The sequence below is a fragment of the Myotis nattereri genome (genome assembly GCF_964212035.1).
Source record: "Myotis nattereri genome assembly, chromosome: 5".
Lineage (NCBI taxonomy): Eukaryota > Metazoa > Chordata > Mammalia > Chiroptera > Vespertilionidae > Myotis > Myotis nattereri.
In genome coordinates this window covers 76641724-76660400 of record NC_138080.1, presented here as the reverse complement: position 1 = coordinate 76660400, position 18677 = coordinate 76641724, and the positions used below count along the sequence as shown (strand labels likewise).

The 18677-nt window shown below is 40.6% G+C and overlaps 1 protein-coding gene across 1 annotated transcript; it reads left to right on the top strand.

The window, feature by feature from the left end:
- The first annotated feature begins 333 nt into the window (after positions 1–333).
- On the top strand, positions 334–15185 carry LOC308519520 (keratinocyte-associated transmembrane protein 2). The gene is made up of 3 exons (XM_081091527.1): positions 334–491; positions 10733–11259; positions 13740–15185. The coding sequence occupies exons 1-3, from the start codon at positions 353–355 to the stop codon at positions 13869–13871; spliced, it is 798 nt and encodes a 265-aa protein (XP_080947653.1). The 5' UTR covers positions 334–352; the 3' UTR covers positions 13872–15185.
- Positions 15186–18677: the final 3492 nt, after the last annotated feature.

The window sequence follows — 18677 nt, the reverse complement described above, 5'->3', positions numbered from 1 at the left end:
TTTATTTATTTATTTTTTAAATTGATTAAGTTATATATTCACAGACGTTTTAAAGCGCTTTTATTAGCTGTGCGTTTCCCATCACCGGGAGGCAGGCGGAGGCCCGCTCCTGACCCTCCCCACTCCGGACCCATCACCTCCTTGGCCCGCAGCCCAGTCGGGGGCGGGGGCTCCCCTTTGCCCAGCTCCCACCACCCTTCCTCCTCATTTCCCTTTCCAGAGCCCGCGCCCGGCTGCCGGCTGCAACGTCACCACGCTGGGACGCACGGGCTCCGGGCCCTGACGCCTGACGCAGGGTCTGACGTCATGACGCAGAGCCTAGCTACCGCGCAGGTTCCGGGCAGAATCCGTTATGGCCGCTGTCGCCCTGAGGAAGATGACTGGGGCTGTGCGCGCGAAGCTGCCGCCCAGACCGGGCACCCAGGCCCCCGCGGGTTTGGAGCGGCTGCTGGTCCTGACGCTCCTGCTTGCGTGCGCCACAGTGTCCAGTGGTAAAGGGGCGCGGCGGCGGGGCGGCTGCGGGCGACCCGAGGACGCGGGCGCGGGCCGGGAGGGAGCCCGGCGGAGCCAGGGAAAGGGCGCCTCCGAGAAGCCGAGGTCTAGACGGGGCGGGGGCTCTGCTGGTCAGAGAGAGAGTGGCGGTCTGAAGGGGTCTAGGAAGTGGGGTCCCTGCGAGGCCTGAGAGGCGCCGACCCGGGAGCAGGGGGCGGGGTGTGGAGGGGCGGGGCGGGGGAGCGGTGGTGTGGTCGCAGTCGGCATGAACGGGTGGCCCCGGGAATGGTGGTGGGCGAGGGTCTCAGGAGGGTGTAGATTCTGTGCCATAGAAGGAGGCGGAGGAGACCGGTGCTGAGGCGGCGGCCGCGGCCAGGAGCTGTGGTGTCTACCCGGGGTCCCCGGGGGGAGGTGGTGGGGGCACCCAGGGTAGAGACCGAGGCGGGCAGGAGCCGAGACCGCACCGAGCTGCGGGGTATTTCCGAGGTGAAGGGGAAAGAGCGGCCGTCGGCGCTGGGGTCCGGGAGGTCCGGGAGGTCCGGGAGGTCCGGTTCTGGTTCTGTGTTTGGTGAAGAGCCAGCTTACAGGGGTCTGGGAAGAGGAGAGGAGTCCGGGACAAGGAGAGTCTTTGTAAGCATGGCCCCCTTCCCTGTGTCCTGGGTTAACAGGGACACCCCTGCTTTATTTTCATGGATCCATAGGATTTAAGGACTTCATTTAAAAATGGTTATTATTTTTATGGAGGTGAAATTGACATATAATATTGTATTAGTTCCAGGCGTACAGCATAGTGATGCGATATTTGTATACACTGCAGACTGATCACCACAGGAAGTCTAGTTACCATATGTTCTCATACATAGTTAAAATTTTTTTTTATCTTGTAATGAGAACTTTTAAAATGTACTCTTAACAACTTTCAAGTATTCAACCCAGTTTTATTAGCTACAGTCACCATGCTGTACATCACATCCCTGTGACTTATTTTGTGACTCGAAATTTGTACCTTTTGACTCCCTTTAGCGATCCTTCGCACCCCCCTCCACAAACCAGCCATCTGCTCCTTGTATCTATGAGTTTGGCCTTTTTTCTTTGTCTTGTTTTGATTTTTATTTTTGTTAAGATTCCACATATAAGTGAAATCATATGTTATTTGTCGTTCTCTGCATAGAGCCCTCAAGGTCCATACATGCTGTCCCAAATGCAAGATTCCATTCTTTTTTATGGCTGAGTATCATTCCATGTTTATATATCTAGCATCCTTATTCATTCATCCATTGATGGGTACTCCCATCATTTCCATATTTTGGCTGTTGTAAATAATGCTGCATGATTAAGTATTGATTTTCTTAGAAATGTTACATCGTGAATCAAGCTACTGAAGGCGTCATTGAGAAATGAGGAAATCTGTAAACCAGGGCCTGAGGCGTAGGGCGAACAAATCCACTAATAAGAACTTACAATGATTAAGCAGTTTTTTTTGTAGTAGTTCCCTTTTTCTTTCAGGCCAGGAAACAATCCTGCTTTTCTCCCTAAATCTTTTTGAGTTTTCAGGTGAAAAACGGTGTGAAAGGGATAGTGTTCTCTTATTTGCCAAGGAGGGCTGTGTAGTCATTCATTCTCCTACTAAAGGGCTGTGGTTACCGAGGGTTCCCAGCAGCACTGAGGGCAGGGCCACTGGACACCCCCAACCCCTGAAGTGTTTGTAAGTCTGTAGGGAGGATGCCCCATTTCCCAAGGCCCTTTCATCATTAGTAGAATATAATGAGGATTTCCTTGGCAGATGCAGATAGTTGTGCTCCGAAATCACTTAAGTGCCGTGATGGTTTTGATCAGTCATCTAAGAAAAAACTGACATCTAAACATGTACATTTCTTGCTGGAATGCTTAAGATATATGGCTAGTAACTAGTTTCAGAAACAACTTTCCCCCCAAGAGATAGCTGGAAATCTTGTGAGGGGGAGTGTCGAGAAGTAAGGTGTCCTTTGTGTAGGTTTTTATTTATTAGAACCCCAACACTATTGCTCCAACTGTATTGGGACATCTCAGAGATTCTTTTTCTTCTTTTTTTAATGCATATTCTCTCCCCACCCCCTCCCCACACACACTTTTAATTATTCCCTACTGAAAATAAATGAAACTAACATATATGCTTTTAATAGGGAAACAGCTCGATTGCAGTATAGTGTAGCATTTATAAAGCTTTAGCTAAATATTAGTGTTTTTATAAACATGCCTAATGGTAGAGTTATTTCAGAGTATTACTCTTGTAATAAGAGAATTAAAGTCTAGATAGAATGTATTGAGTTTCAAACTTCAAGTAAGCATAGGAAGTTAGAAAGTTACCACATCAGATTTATTTGAACTTATTCCATATTAAGTTTCTTAAAATTTCAATGCTTGGATATATTCTTGGCAATTGGTAAGATTTTTTAAGTTTTATGTTTTTTGTTTTGATAAGGTCTAAAATATTAATATAAGCATTGTTTTGGATCACTGGATGGATGATCACTTTATGACCAAGTCTTGCCATGCCATTTCAGAAGTGTCTGCTTTTTACATTTTCCCTCATTGCCCCCAAATGATCACCTAACTTTAACGTGTAATGTATTTAAATTTTTAAGGTAAAGTGTGTGAATGAATTCTCAAGGTCCTCTGCATTCTTATTTGAAAAATGTTGATATAGTTTATTTTCTGTTTTTTTAAATTATTATTTTTAGCGGTAGTCTTATTTATTTTAAGAGAGAGAAAGAGAGAGAGAGAGAGCGAGAGAGAGAGATTTATTGTTCCACTTATTTATTCATTCATTGGTTGCTTCTTGCATATGCCCTGACCAGGGATTGGGCCCATATCCTTGACATATTGGGACAACACTCTAACCAACTGAATTACCGGCAGGATGACATAGTTTATTTTAATCAGTTTTTAAAAGGGACTAGTAGAAGAGAATTAAATTTAGGAAGCTTTATTTTTAAAATGTTAAATTTTAACTAGAGGTAATATCAAATAGGAAAGGGTAGAAATGGAACATTTAGAAGTCTAAAGTAATATATATGTTTGTAGAAGCTCAGCAATTAAACCCATAAAGTCAGAATTATCACTTTATTATGAATGCTCTTCTTATTTGATTGAATTAACTCTATTTTGAAGGAGTGGAAGTCTAGGAGGTTGATCTAATTTGCATAAAATGTTTTAGATGAGTTCTTAGTTTGTTGTTTTGTGTATTACAAGTTTTTAGTCCTTGAACAATACCTATTAATTCTCCTCCTACTTGGTGTCGCAACAACAAATAGAGAGACAATGGAAATATCCTTAGAAGAATGAGTGAGTTTTTGCCTGGCTGAGAACTCTGGGAAAGGTTTTTCAGAGGGTACAATCAGTACAAAGATGCACCTTGGGGAGTGGTGTGATGAGAGTTGGGTCAAGAAGGTGGTCACTAAATATTCAATGCCTACTATCTGTTAAGTAGGCAGTGGGGACAGAGTAGTTAGGGAGATAGTAGATAATGAGATTGAAATAATGGAACCAGATCATATAGGATCTTGTGGGATATTATAAAGACTTGGAATTTTATTTTTGAGAGAAATGGAGAGCTCCTAGAGGGTTTAAAATTTTTTCCCAAACACAGTTTACAGTCAGTATTATTTTGTATTAGTTACAGGTGTACAGCATAGTGGTTAGACAATCATATACTTTACAAAGTGATGCCCCTGATATTTCCAGGACCCATCTGGCACCATACATAGTTATTACACTTCTGGAGGCCCAGTGCATGAATTCGTGCACCAGTAGGGTCCCTTGGCCTGATCTGTGGGATCAGGCTGAAATTGGCTCTCTGACATCCCCCGAGGGGTCCCAGGTTGTGAGAGGGTGCAGACTAGGCTGAGGGACCCCACTGGTGTATGATCGGGGCCTGGGAGGAACGAGGGAGGGCTCCAGGGAGTGTCCGGCCCATCTTGCTCAGTCCTGATTGGCCGGACCCCAGCCAATCTAACCTACTGGTCAGAGTGCCTGACCCCTGGTGGTCAGTGCACATCATAGCGAGTGGTTGAGCAGCCTTAGCATATCATTAGCATATTACGTTTTGTTTGGTTGAACAGACGATTGGACACTTAGCATATTAGGCTTTTATTATATAGGATTATTGACTATACTCTATGCTGTGCTAGGAGAGCTCCCAGAAGGCTTTAAGCAGAGGAGTAACACCATCCTACTTAAGTTTGTACACGGTGACTCTGGCTGTTGTGGGGAGTGGACAGTAGGGGTTAGGGTAGAAGCAGGCAGATCATTTAGAAGGCCACTCCAGTAATCCAGATGAGATGATGGTGACTTGGACTAGGCAGAAGCAGTGGAGGGGTGAAAAGTCTTCAAATTCTGCATATATTTTGAAGGTAGAGTAACAGATTCGATGTAGGTATTAAGAAGATGATTCCAAGGTTTTTGGCTTGAGTAACTATGAAAATGGAGTTGCCATTAAGCAAGAGGGAAACTGTAGGTAGAACAAGTTTCTGTTTTTTCTTTTTGGAGTAGGAAATAAAAATGCATTTTTAAATTTAACTTTTAATCTTGAAATAATTGTAGATTCACTTGCAGTTGCAAGAAATAATACAGATTTCCTGTGTAACCATTTACCCAGTTTTCCCCTTTGGTAATATCTTGCAAAACTGTAGAATAATATTCAATCAGCACACTGACATTGATACAGTTAAGATACAGAGTGTTTTCATCACCATTAGGACCTTTTGTGTTGCCCTTTACTGTCCCCCCACTTCCCTTCTATCCACACTCCCTCCTGAAATCCTGGCAATCTGTTTTTTAGTTTTATAATTTTGTCATTTTGAGACTGTGATACAAATGGAATCAGATGGTATATAATTTTTTGGGATTGGCTTTTTCACCTAGTATAATTCTTTGAAGATTCATCCAAGTTGTTTCTCATGTCAATAGTTTGTTCCTTTTTATTGCTGAATAATATTCTATGGTATGGATGTGTACTACGCTTTGTTTAACCATTCATCTGTTGAGGGACATCTGTGTTGTTTCCAGTTTTTGGCTATTATGAATAAAGCTGTTACAAACATTCAGATTTTTGTGTGAACATAGGTTTTGATTTCTCTGGGATAAATGCCCAGGAGTGCAATTGTTGGGTTATATGATAGTTGCACATTTATTTTTTAAGAAATTGCCAAACTGTTTTCTGGCATAGCTGTCCTATTTTACATTACCACCAGCAATATGTGAGTTTCATCCTTGCCAGCATTTCGTATTGTCTTGTGTGTGTGTGTGTGTGTTTTTTTAAAGGGCTCATAGTTTTAATGTTTTTATTGATTTTAGAGAAGAGAGAGAGAGAGAGAGAGAGAGCGCGAGCGCGCGTGCAAGGGGTTGGGAGAGAGGTGGGGGGGAGCAGGAGAGAGAGAAAGAAATATTGATGTGAGAGGTAAACATCAATCAGTTGCCTCCCGTACACACCCTGACTGGGGACTGAACCTATAACCTGGACATGTGCCCTGACTGGGAATTGAACTGCTCTGACTTTTTGGTGTACGGGACAATGCTCAACCAACTGAGCCACATCGGTCAGGGCATATATTGCTGTTTTCTATTTGCTAATATTTTGTTTATTTATTTTTAAAAATATATTTTCATTGATTTCAGATAGGAAGGGAGAGAGAGAGAGAGAAACATCAATGATGAGAGAGAATCCTTGATCAGCTGCCTCCTGTACGTCCCCTACTGGGATCGAGCCTGCAACCCAGGCAACCTGAGCATGTGCCCTGACCAGGAATGGAACCACTGAGCCACACAGGCCATGCTATTTGCTAATATTTTGTTAAGGATTTTTACATCCATATTCATGAAAGATATCAGTGTTTAGTTTTCTTTTTCTGTAGTATCTTTGGTTTTGATATCAGGATGATAATATTAGTTTCATAAAATGCACTGAGAAATGTTCCCCCTTTTTCTGTTCTGTGAAAGGGATTGTGTAGAACTGGTGTTAATTCTTTTTTAAAAATATATATTTTTTATTGATTTCAGAGAAGAATGGGGGGAGAGAGAGAAAGAAACATCAATGATGAGAGAGAATCATTGATTGGCTGCCTCCTGCACACCCCCCACTGGGTATCGAGCCTGCAACCCGGGCATGTGCCCTTGACTGGAATCGAACCCGGGACCCTTTAGTCCGTAGGCCGACGCTCTATCCACTGAGCCAAACCAGCGAGGTCTGGTGTTAATTCTTTAAACATTTGGTAGGATTCGCTAGTGAGCCATCTGGGCCAAGAGATTTATTTTTGGGGAGTTTTAAAATCAAGAATTTAATTTTAATAGTTATAGAGCTTTTCAGATAATGTATTTCATATTGGGTAAGCAGTGGTAGTTTGTGTTTTTAAGACTCTGGTCTTAACCTTCCTCTTTTACTTGGCTTTTTAGAAAAAATCCTCATCTGAGGATATTTTTCCATTGATTTTTAGAGAGTGGAAGAGAGAGGGAAAGACAGAGAGAAATATTGATGTGAGAGAAACACATTGATTGGTTGCCTCCTGCGTGAGCCCCAACCAGGGCTCAGGCTGGGGAGAAGCCTGCAACCGAGGTACATGGCCTTGACTAGAATTGAACACCCTTCCATCTGCAGGCTGATGCTCTATCCACTGAGCCAAACCGGCTAGGGCTCTTTTACTTGGCTTTTTATGACTTTGCACTGGCAGGGGAGGAGAGGGTTCCTGCATATTACTGCCATATAGAGATAGAAATCTCCATTTGTTACTTCTGGCCAAGTGTGGGAGTTCTGGCTCCCCTCATGGTCTCCACTGACATAGTGGTGGGGGTAGCCTGGTTACTGCTTGACTTTTCCCTGGGCCGCCTCTGACATCATCCCATTTGAAGGGGCAGGGACACCTTGTTACAGGCTGGGAAGCGTGGAAATGTAGGCTCCCCACATGGCCTTTGCTGGTGTGGATGTGAGTGGTGTTTGCCTGGACTAGAGCAGCCATTGTCTAAAAGCTTTCTTTCTTGCTAGGCTGCCTCTCTCTTGATTTAGCTAGAGAGAGCAGGCTTTTTCTGGAGCCCTTTCTGTCTGTACCCTTTGGTGTTTCCAGGTTGCTGCTTTCTTCAGTTCCAAGTTTGCAACACCTGAGATACAAAACAAAATTCAGGGAAGTCACCACTGGGTCATTTCTCAGGTCCTAAGGTCTCTAACTGCTTTGCCTATTCTCTCCACCTTGCGGAGTCTTCTTGTGTTATGTTATATATATTATGCAGGATTTTAGTTGTGTTTAGAGGGAGGAACAAGGAAAAGTATGTTTACTTCATCTTCCTGGAGGCCAAAATCATAATTAATTTGGAACATAGTACTTTGAAGGTCAGCCATCTAAGAGATTTCAAGTAGGCAGTTGGATTTATGAGTCTAGAGTTCTGGTAGTTCGTGGAAGTTCTCTTCTAATCACTGCATTTTTCTCAGAGGAGTTAGGAAGTGATATCATCAGTTGAAAGTGAGTACAACAGAGAAGGTGTTGGAAGTTTGAGGACAGGGAAATGTGAATGGTCTCCTAAGGGAGCAGGAGGGTGGATGGACTAGGAAAATATGTAATTGCCAACAGCATTACATGTACACCTGAAGTTTTGGCGTTAAATTTAAGATGACAGAAAAACAATGGCATGGTTGTACATTTATTTTCAGTCATGCTCAGCTGCTTGGTGCAAATGGGGACTAGTCAGAGAGTTTGATTTAACTTGGGATATAGCCTCCTCATGTAAGTGGGACAAAGTGAACAAGGGGGAAGGAAATTAGAGGTACATGTGAGAGGGATGGTGTCTGACCACAGACTTGACTCTGGGTAAAGAGGGATGAGAGTGTATTGGGCGAGGGAGTAAAAAGGTGGTAGGTTCAGAGAATTATGGTCCTGATGGATTCAGAATATCAGGGAATGAATTCAAAGGATAGGTGGTCATGTCAGTGAGTGGGATGCATGAAGTTGAGATTCTGGAAGAGTTGTGATGGTAGATAATGACCATGGGAATGAGAAGTTAAGGGCTGCCTCATCAGAAGAGAGGAGGGTCAAGGTTTTTGAAATCAAGACAGGAGTATTTGGGTAGAGTGAACTCGAGCCAGAAGTTAAAATCATTGAGAATTAGGGATCCTAACGGGGAGTTCGGGGACAAAGGTTAGTGGGTGATAGCTGATGACAAGGAGAATCAAGACTGGGGGCATTTAGGGAAGGAAATGGGAGAATGGTCTGGAAGGGGCTCTACCCCTTTTCCAGTACAAGAATGTGGGAGAAAACAAGAGCTATTAATTAAAAAGGCTGCAGGGAAAGTATGACCTGAAGGGAGATTCAGGTTTCAGTTAAACAAGGAAGTGAAAGATCATAGAAAGGATTTGCTGGTGACTGGATTCTGGAGTGCATGGTGGAGGGTTTTCGGACATGGAGGGGCTTGGAGATGGGGACGAATTATAATAATTCCCACCCCGTCAGCTGTGTCCCTTTGCATATACATGACTATTCCAAAGGTCAAGCATAGAAAAATAAAAATTTAAAAAGTCAAGTTTAGCTTGTTGGCTTCCAGCTTTACAATTTTCTTTTAAAACATGTTTTCCCACACTTTGTCAGGAAAATTAAATATATCAGAGAAATAGCAATTTTTAAATGCTTGAATCATAACCAAGTTGAGGTGATGTCAAAATTCTTTTAAGAAATTCCTCTTAATAATTTTCTGAATAACTAATTTACAGTCTAATGTAGTATCTGTGAACAACTTCAAGAATATCCACTACACTTTTGTAGTCCCTGTTTATTTTTTTCTTCTAGTGACAAATCAAAAAACCAACTGTTGCAACTGTTATAGGAGAGTTTTACTAATTTTTTTACTAATTTACTAAGTTATTTTTTCTGAGAGTCTATTCAGTCCATTTTTTTTCTATTCAAAGTGTATGTCAACTATGATACACAAGCCAGTGAATTCACATAGACGAAGAGTTGGCTGTTAGGTTGTTCATTTGTGTTCAGGCACACCTGCTTTTGCAAAGCCCAAGAGTAATTTGGTTTAATCTTAGCCCTATAAAATATTTTTCTTTACTGTGATAGACTTAAAAATATTATGTGAGTATTTTTAAATCTCACGTGACATTTTAAAGCATTTTTTAACAAGTGTAATGGATATTCTTGAAGTTGTTCAACAGATACATTAGGTTTTAAGTTAGAAACTGTTAAATTTCAGCAGGTATGCCTCTGAACTTTTGGTATGTAGACTTACTGATGTGAATAATTTAACTTTTACTTTAGTAAATCATGCTGAGTTAAGAGCTTGTATGTATTTGGTGTCATTCCTGTATCCCGATTGCCTTCTTTAATCTTTAAAATAGTCTAGTTCACACTTTGTTTTTAAGCTCCAGTTTCCAATTCTTTTCCTTTAGGAGTTTTCCCTTTCTTCTTCCTAAGAATACTTTTTTTTAAATTTGGGAGGGGGGTATCTGCCAGTTCTAGTAGCACTTAGAAATGCTGTCTACATTAGCTTCTTTTGAATTTGTTGTACTGCATTGGAAGTACTTAAGTTCAGCCTTGGCCGGTGTGGTTCAGTTGGTTGAGCAACGTCCTGTACGCTGAAAGGTTGCTAGTTGGGTTTCTGGTCAGGGCACATGCACAGGTTGCAGGTTCGCTCCATGGTCGGGGTGTGTGTGGAGGCAACCAATTGATGTTTCTGTTTCACATAAATGTTTCTTTCTCTCTCCCTCTCCCTTCCTCTCTCTCTAAAATCAATAAAACATATATATATTAAAGGAAAGTACTTAAGTTCAAATTTCTTATGTAGTTTGTGACCTTGAACGAGGATCAGCATCTGTTTTTCTGTTCTGGGCATGGGATGGAGTCTGGCTGGGCAAAGATTACTGAAGTCCAACCCCTTTGTGAAGTGAAAACAGGAGATGGGTGAGAGCTGTGTGTGGACTTCGCCCTTGTGACCTAAAGTGAAACTCCTCTTTATTCTTTCTTTTTCCCTTCTGTTGGTAGGCTAGGTCTTCTTTGTTGCTTAAGTTGTTGCTGTCTGGCAAGACAGTTGTTATCTGATGCATAATTTACCTAAGAAGAAAACTAACTGCTGCCTATTGAGACTTAATAATTCTCAAGAGCAAGATAATAGGAATTTAGCAAAGAGAAATGCTTAGTGAAAAATTTAGGTTAATATGCTTCTAGCTTAATGGATATAAAGTTAGAGCTTTCATTTAATGCTCTTTATTCACTTACTTTAGCTCTACCACTGGCTGATTCACTGAACCAGACTGCACTCCCGGATGTTTCTACTCCAAATATGAGTGCTGTTTTAAAACCTGAAGAACAAACCGAACCTTCTATTTCCCAAATCAGCACCACTCTCCCTCCCACAACTAGTACAGAGAAAAGTGGAAGGGCATCTGTCCCCCCTCACTCTTCACCTACTGCTACTCTGTCCCAAGAGGAAGCTGATAACAATGAAGATCCTAGCATAGAAGAGGAGGATCTTCTCACACTGAATAGTTCTCCATCCACCGCCAAAGACACTCTGGACAATGGAGAGTACGGAGAACCAGACTATGACTGGACCACCAACCCCAGGGATGACGAGTCCAGTGAGGCGTTGGAAGAAAACAGGGGCTACGTGGAAATTGAACAGTCAGTGAGATCTTTTAAGACCCCATCCTCAAATATAGAAGAGGAAGATAGCCATTTCTTTTTTCATCTTATTATTTTTGCTTTTTGCATTGCTGTTGTTTATATTACATATCACAACAAAAGGAAGGTAAGTTTGGGTTTTTTAGCCCCCTAGTTGTCCTTTAATATCTGAATCATACTTTTTTTTTTTAAATATGGACCCCATTCTTTTTTTAAAAAAATGTATGTTTATTGATTTTAGAGAGGAAGGGAGAGGGATAGATAGATAGAAACATCAATAATGAGAGAGAATCATTGATCGGCTGTCTCCTGCACGCCCCCCGACTGGGGATCGAGCCCGCAACCTAGGCATGTGCCCTTGGCCGGAATCCAACCTGGGACCCTTCTGTTCGCAGGCCGACGCTCTTATTCACTGAGCCAAACCAGCTAGGGCTGAATCGTACTTCTTATCAATGCTTTTGGTGATTCAGGATTTTTTTCTTTAGTCAAGTTTAAAATGGTAAAACATGGACATGCCTAATCAGTTTATAAATCTATGATATATTTCAGTGATGGCGAACCTTTTGAGCTTGGCGTGTCAGCATTTTAAAAAACCCTAACTTAACTCTGGTGCCTTGTCACATATAGAAATTTTTTGATATTTGCAACCATAGTAAAAGAAAGACTTATATTTTTGATATTTATTTTATATATTTAAATGCCATTTAACAAAGAAAAATCAACCAAAAAAATGAGTTCGCATGTCACCTCTGACACGCATGTCATAGGTTCGCCATCACTGATATATTTTAACAGCTATAGTCAGAATGTTTTACTACATGTGTTTCTAAGAAAAATAATTTTTAAAAAATTGATTTGTGGGGAGGGGATGGGAGCGAGAAAGAGAGAGAAACATTCATTTGTTGTTTCACTTATTGATGTATATTTGTTGGTTGCTTCTTGAATGTGCCCTGACTGAAGATTGAACTAACAGCGTTGACATATCGGGACATTGCTCTAACCAATTGAGCTACCTTGCCAGGGCCAAAACCCTGTGATTAAAAAAAGTAAAAAGGTTTTATATCTTAATTTAGCATTGCTTTTTCAATGGGAATACTTGTGGAGAAAGATGGTTAATTTAGTACTTTTAATTAATTAAGCATTGAACTTAGTGATATTTTAATAACTTTTTTCCCTGGTTGTAAAAGTTTAGGGAATTCAGAAAATACGTAAAAATATAGAAATGAACATTTAGGCTACCACTCAAAGCTGAGCATTATTACCATTTTGGTATATTTCTGGTATGTGTATATATATATATATATATATATATATATATATACACACACACACACACACACACACACACACATACATACACACACATACATATATATACACACACATGCACACACATATATACATATATATAATTCAGACATATATGTGTATGTTATAATTTTTAAATGAATTTGATCTCATACAGAGTTTTGTATTGTGCTTTCTACCTAACAAATCATGAGCATTTTCCATTATCATTAATATTCTTTAAAAACATGATTTAATAGTTACATATTTTATTTAGCTGTTTTCTAGTTGAACATTTAGATGACTTCCAATTTTTAGTTCAGAAATAATGTGACGAACATTTCTGCACTGGAATTGGTTTGTTAGATTCCATGAGGCAAAGGGCGTATAAAGAGGACTAAATGGCCCTTGTGTCATCCTGTACACCAAAAGGTGGCAGGTTCAATTTCTGGTCAGGGCACATACTTAGGATGCGGGTTTGATCCCAGTTGGGGCAAGGACGGGTGCCTACAGGAGGCAACTGATCGATGTTTCTCTCTCACTTCGATGTTTCTCCCCCCTCTCTTCTCCCTTTCCCCCTTCTTCTCTCTAAAAATCAATAAACATATCCTTGGGTGAAGATTAAAAAAAAAGAAAGAAAAAAAAAGAGGACTGGATAAATAATTTAGTGTGAGGGTGCATTTTGGCACTCTTAGTCCCAGAGCTGAATAGTTAAGCTTTTCAAATATTTTATTAAAGGAAGATCCAACACACAATGCCCTTTTTAATACTTACTGGTCAGGAAGTCTCAGATTTTGACTTTATTGTAACTTGCTTTGTGATTCCTGGCAAACCACCTTTCCCTTTGGGACCTTGACTTTTTTACCTGAGAAATGACAAAACGACCAGATAATGTCAAAATGCCTTCCATATTTGAGAGTCAGTGATTCTAAAATCCTTTCGGTTATTTGTGGTTTAGTGGCCTATCACTAGCTTTGTAAATGCTTGTAGGTGGACAAAAGTTTGAATGCCAGGGGTATTGTATCCCGGTGTTTAATTTGGGTCATCTCTATTATAAACACCTAAGGGATGTGTTAAACAGGTGGGTTCCTGGATTCCACTGCAATCTACTAACTCAGTTTAGAAGAGAGAGCCCAGCAATCTGTTTCTAACAAGCACTCTATGTACAATAAAATGGAAAACGAAATAGCCTTTTTGCTGTTTTTGATATTTTTTCATATTTGGGAACCTAGGAAAGAGGTATTTCACTTGTTATAAAAACTTTTAGCATCTCCTCCATTTTTTCTTCTGTATGTCTAATTTATTTTTGTCTTATTCCAGATTTTCCTTCTGGTTCAAAGCAGGAAATGGCGTGATGGTCTTTGTTCCAAAACGGTGGAATATCATCGTCTAGACCAGAATGTTAATGAGGCAATGCCTTCTCTGAAGATTACCAATGATTATATTTTTTAAAACAATGTGATTTGAGTTTGCTTATTATGTAATATTATTTGCTTGACTTTTTATATGATATCGTGAAGATTTTTGCCATAGGCAATTGATATTTAAATGAGAGGTGGGTCTCTCTTTATTTTGCCTTGGTGCTTTGGAAATTAAATATCACAAACAAGGAGTATATAATTTTTTTACACTTTCAGAGGTGAATTCAGTCAGGTGTCTAAAATGTGGAGCTAAGCATTACCTTTTATTGTTTTAGATTTCTTTATTGTACTTCTGGAAGTATTAGTGATGCTACTTTTAAAAAAGATCCAAAACTTGTAACTAAATTCTAACATATCCGGTACTGTTGATTCAGATTCTCTTCCTGCCCTCCAAATACTCCTTTAAAAGCACATTTCTTTGTGCTCCCAAACTGTAATCTACAAGGATGTATGTAATAATACATACATAGGTTTGCATATAGGTAACATTTTTCTTCTCTAGGAAAATTGTTCTGATAATTTAAACATAATTTAAGATAATAATATTACTCAATATGACCACAATTTTAGCTCAGTTAATAAATGTTTCTAGAAATTCCGGCAGTAGAGATGCTGCAGTTTGCAGTGGATTTTGGTAAAATGTTATAGAGATACCATTTTTTGGTTAGAATTACTGAATTAAATTTAGAGGTAGAAATTGTGGTAAAATAATAAATACATGTACAATTGCTTTTAGTTAGCAATTGATTATAGCACGGGTTCCTCCAAGCTTTCAAGCAGGGGGCAGAGTTTAAAATTATATCAGATTTTTTCATATCGTTTATTATCTTATAGTAAGTTTGAATAAATTTTAGGGGCCATTATTACTTAAATAATATTATATCTAGGCCTTTCAAATTAAAATTAAACCTGAATGAAGTTGTATACATAAAGAATATATGTGTACACTGATGTTTCCTCTCACTGTATTATTTTTAACAGCAACTGGAAACTAATCCTGTATTTTATTTTAGCCTATCATAAAGAATTGATCAATGTGTAAATATATGATTTGAACCATGGTTGACTTACAAGTGTCAGTACCAACTTTTTAGAACATATAACCCCGTATGTACATCAAACGCCCACTCACAAAGCCCGGTGAGCAGGTGGGTGTGTGCTTTGTGTAGAGATGGGAGAAGGGCAGTCCATCATTTCTCGTAGATAATTTATGGTCCTAATCAGGAAGGGAAGCACAATGGAAATACACCTGGACTGTTTTATTGCAGTAATTTTTTTCATATCTGAAATTGTATTATTTAATATTTTGAATAAGATTTTAAAAAATAAATGGCAAAGATATCAACCCATGACTTTATAAGTGTGCTTTATTTTAATGATGGCATGGGTCCTTCATTTGGTTGGTCACAGAGGGTAAGTGCTATGTCTGGGGGAAGCTAAACTGACTAGCTTGCTTTTGTACCCTTTTTAAAAAATATATATTTTTATTGATTTCAGAGAGGAAGGGAGAGGGAGAGGGAGAGAGATAGAAACATCGATGTTGAGAGAGAATCATTGATCAGCTGCATCCTGCGTGCCCCCAACTGGGGATCGAGCATTGTTCCTTTTAACAGTAGAATTCTGCCTCTATGAATTCCACTGAACTTCTAAATCCTACTTTAGGTCCAATTTACCACAAAGTACTGAAGTAGGATTGTAAAGAAAAGTAAAGCAGCTAAATCAATGTGTGCCTTCTAGCATGCTGGCTTCCCTATTGTTTCCCTGATGAAGGCACCCCTGTCCTGAGGATCATCCCCCTTTAGTGGATCTAGGGTTCTGGGGTTCTTCCTGATGGCACAGTCTTTGCTACCAAGTTCAATGCTAAAACCAAATAGCCTCTAATTTTTAGAAAATGCATTGATTAAAAATGCTCCCATAGTCTTGCAGAGGCACCTGAGCTGTTAGTCTATAAATATGTAGTCTAATTCTACCAAGGTCTGGGACCTAGAACTGCATGCAGGATGTGGTGAGTTACCTTTATCCGAATGACCACATTAATTGTGAGATCTCATCCTTCCCCTAAATCCAGGTTCCCATCAGAGCAGCTGCTGCCCATGAGGTAGAGGGAGTGGAGAAGGCTACTGCTCTCACCGCTGCCAAAGTGCTTCAGCCTTCTCTCTGGCGTTTGGCTGCCTGCCTTTTGCCCTGTCTGGCCTGGTGGTGCAAGTTTACCTCTCTTCTGGGTTCTGTAGTGAGCAGTCTCATCCTTCCCAGCAGAGGTTCAGAGCAGTGGTTCTCAACTTTGACTGCACATTAGAATCACCTGGGAATCTTTTTAAAATCCTGACTTCTAGGCCTCATCCTCTGGAAATTCTGTTTCTTTGTTACTAATGTTGTGGCCTCACCCCATAACAAACAGAATTTCCTGAGGATGAGGCCCAGAAATCAGGATTTTAAAAAGATTCCCAGGTGATTCTAATGTGCAGCCAAGGTTGAGAACCACTGTTTTAGAGGTTAAAAGTATTCCAAAGGCCAGGTGTCTTCCAAGGAAACGGAAAAGGAGGCTGTCCTGTGGTTTGAGGTCAGGCTGTAGCTGGATTGTGTTCACCTGTATTTACTTACTTTGACACGAGGGGAAGTTGCGGGGGCAGATTCTGGAAATGGAGCTGGGGCCGTTTCTGACTGTCATCTCAGTAGCTCTGTGCAGTGGTGACCTATTGTCTAGGCTACTGAAGTGACTCTAGGAAGCCTGATTTTGGACTAGTAAGTAGCAGCTTCTACCCCGTGAACCCCAAGCCCACCTGTCTTCTAGCTGCCTCCTAAGGAGTCCCAGAGCCTTTGGCCGCTGTGATGACGCTCCAGATTTAAAAGCTTTGCTCCTTGGAAGCCTCTCTGTACCTAGCATCCTAATATGTCGGCTCTGAAACCCTATGCTGCTGTCTCTCACAACCCCTACACTGCCTCATTTCTTGCTGGGAAATCCAGAGATGCCATGTTCTGGGAATCCTTCACTTCCTGCACGCCTCTCTCATAGGGCCCAGGGAATGCGCCCAGGCCTGGGACTGCTTTCCTGGCTCCCCCAGGGCTCCCTTGATGTTGCAGCTTATCAGAGTTGGGTTTACCCAGAACCATCCAGGCATGGACAGCCTGCTAGGTGTCAGATGGGGCTTCCTTGGAGCCTTCCAACCCCGTTCTTCGTTCCCCATTCTCATCCTTCCTCTGAAACAAGGCCAAAGGGTCCTTCCCATCATGCTGTGGGCTGTTTCCTAGAGGCAGTGGGACCCAGGACTGCAGAGAGAGCTACATTTAGGCTACTTAGCATGCCCGAGCTAATAGGGCGCGCTCCTCCGGGGGAGCACGGATAGAGGCAGGGCGTGGGTGCTGAGTTCCACTTCCAGGTGTTCACATTCTGCCATGACTGCAGCATTGCATTAAAAGCAAAACACCTGGGCTCCTTCCACTCGGGCTCAGACTGCCCCCCGGTGCCCACTGTCAGGCAGAGAAGAGAAAGAATGAAGCAATCACAGTGAAGTGTGATGAATGTTTATAAGCCAAAACTGGATTTCACGTTTGTTTCTTCATGGTAAAGGTAATTTAAACTTACGACAACAGCAGCCAATACAGGATGAGGGCTTAGGATGGACGGGCACTTACTGTTCTGTGTGCCCACCTGCCCAATATAGAAGGTCCCTGACTTACGATGCTTTAACTTACGGGTTTTCGACTTTATGATGGTGTGAAGGTGATACAAATTGGGTAGAAGACGTACTTTGAATTTTGAATTACGATGTTTTCTCAGACTAGGTGCAGTGAGCTGGTGTTCCTAGTCAGATGTGATATCACCAGGGTAAACAACCAATATCTATAGTGTATTCATTGTGTGAGATGATTTTGCTCAACTGCAGATGAATAAAAGTATTGTGAGCATGTTTAAGGTAGGTGAGGCTAAGCTATGGTGTTTAGTAGGTCAGGTGTATTAAATGCATTTTCCACTTACGACATTTTTAACATGATGAGTTTACTGGGTGTAACCTCATCATAAGTTGAGGAGTGTCTGTATTACCCCATTTCTCAGGTAAGGAAATAGAAGTTTCCCGTTAATCAACTTGCCTGAGGTCGTATAGCTGATAAGAGAGAGCTGGGGTTTGAATTAAGGTAAGGTAAGGTATTTTTTTCACTTTAGCCATTTTGATAAGTGTATAGTGGTGTCTTATTATGGTTTGAATTTGTATTTCCATAATATATAACGATGGTTAACGTATTTTTCATAAACTTGTCATCTGTATATCCTCTGGTGGAATCTCCATGTTTTTTGCTTATAATGTAATTGGAATGTTTGCTTTTTTGCTATTGTTTTTTAAAAGACTTTTTTATTGTGGTAAAATATAACATAAAAATTAACCTTATAGCCATTTGTAGTGTACACTTCAGTGGCATTAATTACATTCACACTTGTGCAACCATCGCCATTGTTTCCTAAACTTTTACTTCATTTCAACAGAAACTCTGCAATAATTAAGCAATAACCTCCTTACCCATACTTTGTAACCTCTAATCTTTCTGTCTCTATGAATTTGCCTATTGTAAATATTTTGCATAAATGGAATCAGTCAATATTTGTTTTGTGTCTGGCTTATTTCACTTAGCATAATAGTTTCATATTGTAGCATGTATCAGAAATTAATTCCTTTTTTATGGATGAGTAATATTCCATTGTATACCCACATTTTGTTTATCCATTTACTTATAGTATATGGTCATGTAGGTTGTTTCCTTTTTGGCTATTATAAATATTGCTGCAATTAACATTGGCATACAAATATCTGTTCCAGTCCTCATTTTCAGTTATTTTGGGTAT

What these genes read in the sequence shown, in the direction of transcription:
- LOC308519520 (XM_081091527.1), top strand. Translation starts at nt 353, where the DNA reads ATGGCCGCTGTCGCCCTGAGGAAGATGACTGGGGCTGTGCGCGCGAAG. An exon ending in GTGCGCCACAGTGTCCAGTG is followed by an intron (nt 492 to 10,732) that starts GTAAAGGGGCGC and finishes CACTTACTTTAG; the next exon opens with CTCTACCACTGGCTGATTCA. An exon ending in CATATCACAACAAAAGGAAG is followed by an intron (nt 11,260 to 13,739) that starts GTAAGTTTGGGT and finishes GTCTTATTCCAG; the next exon opens with ATTTTCCTTCTGGTTCAAAG.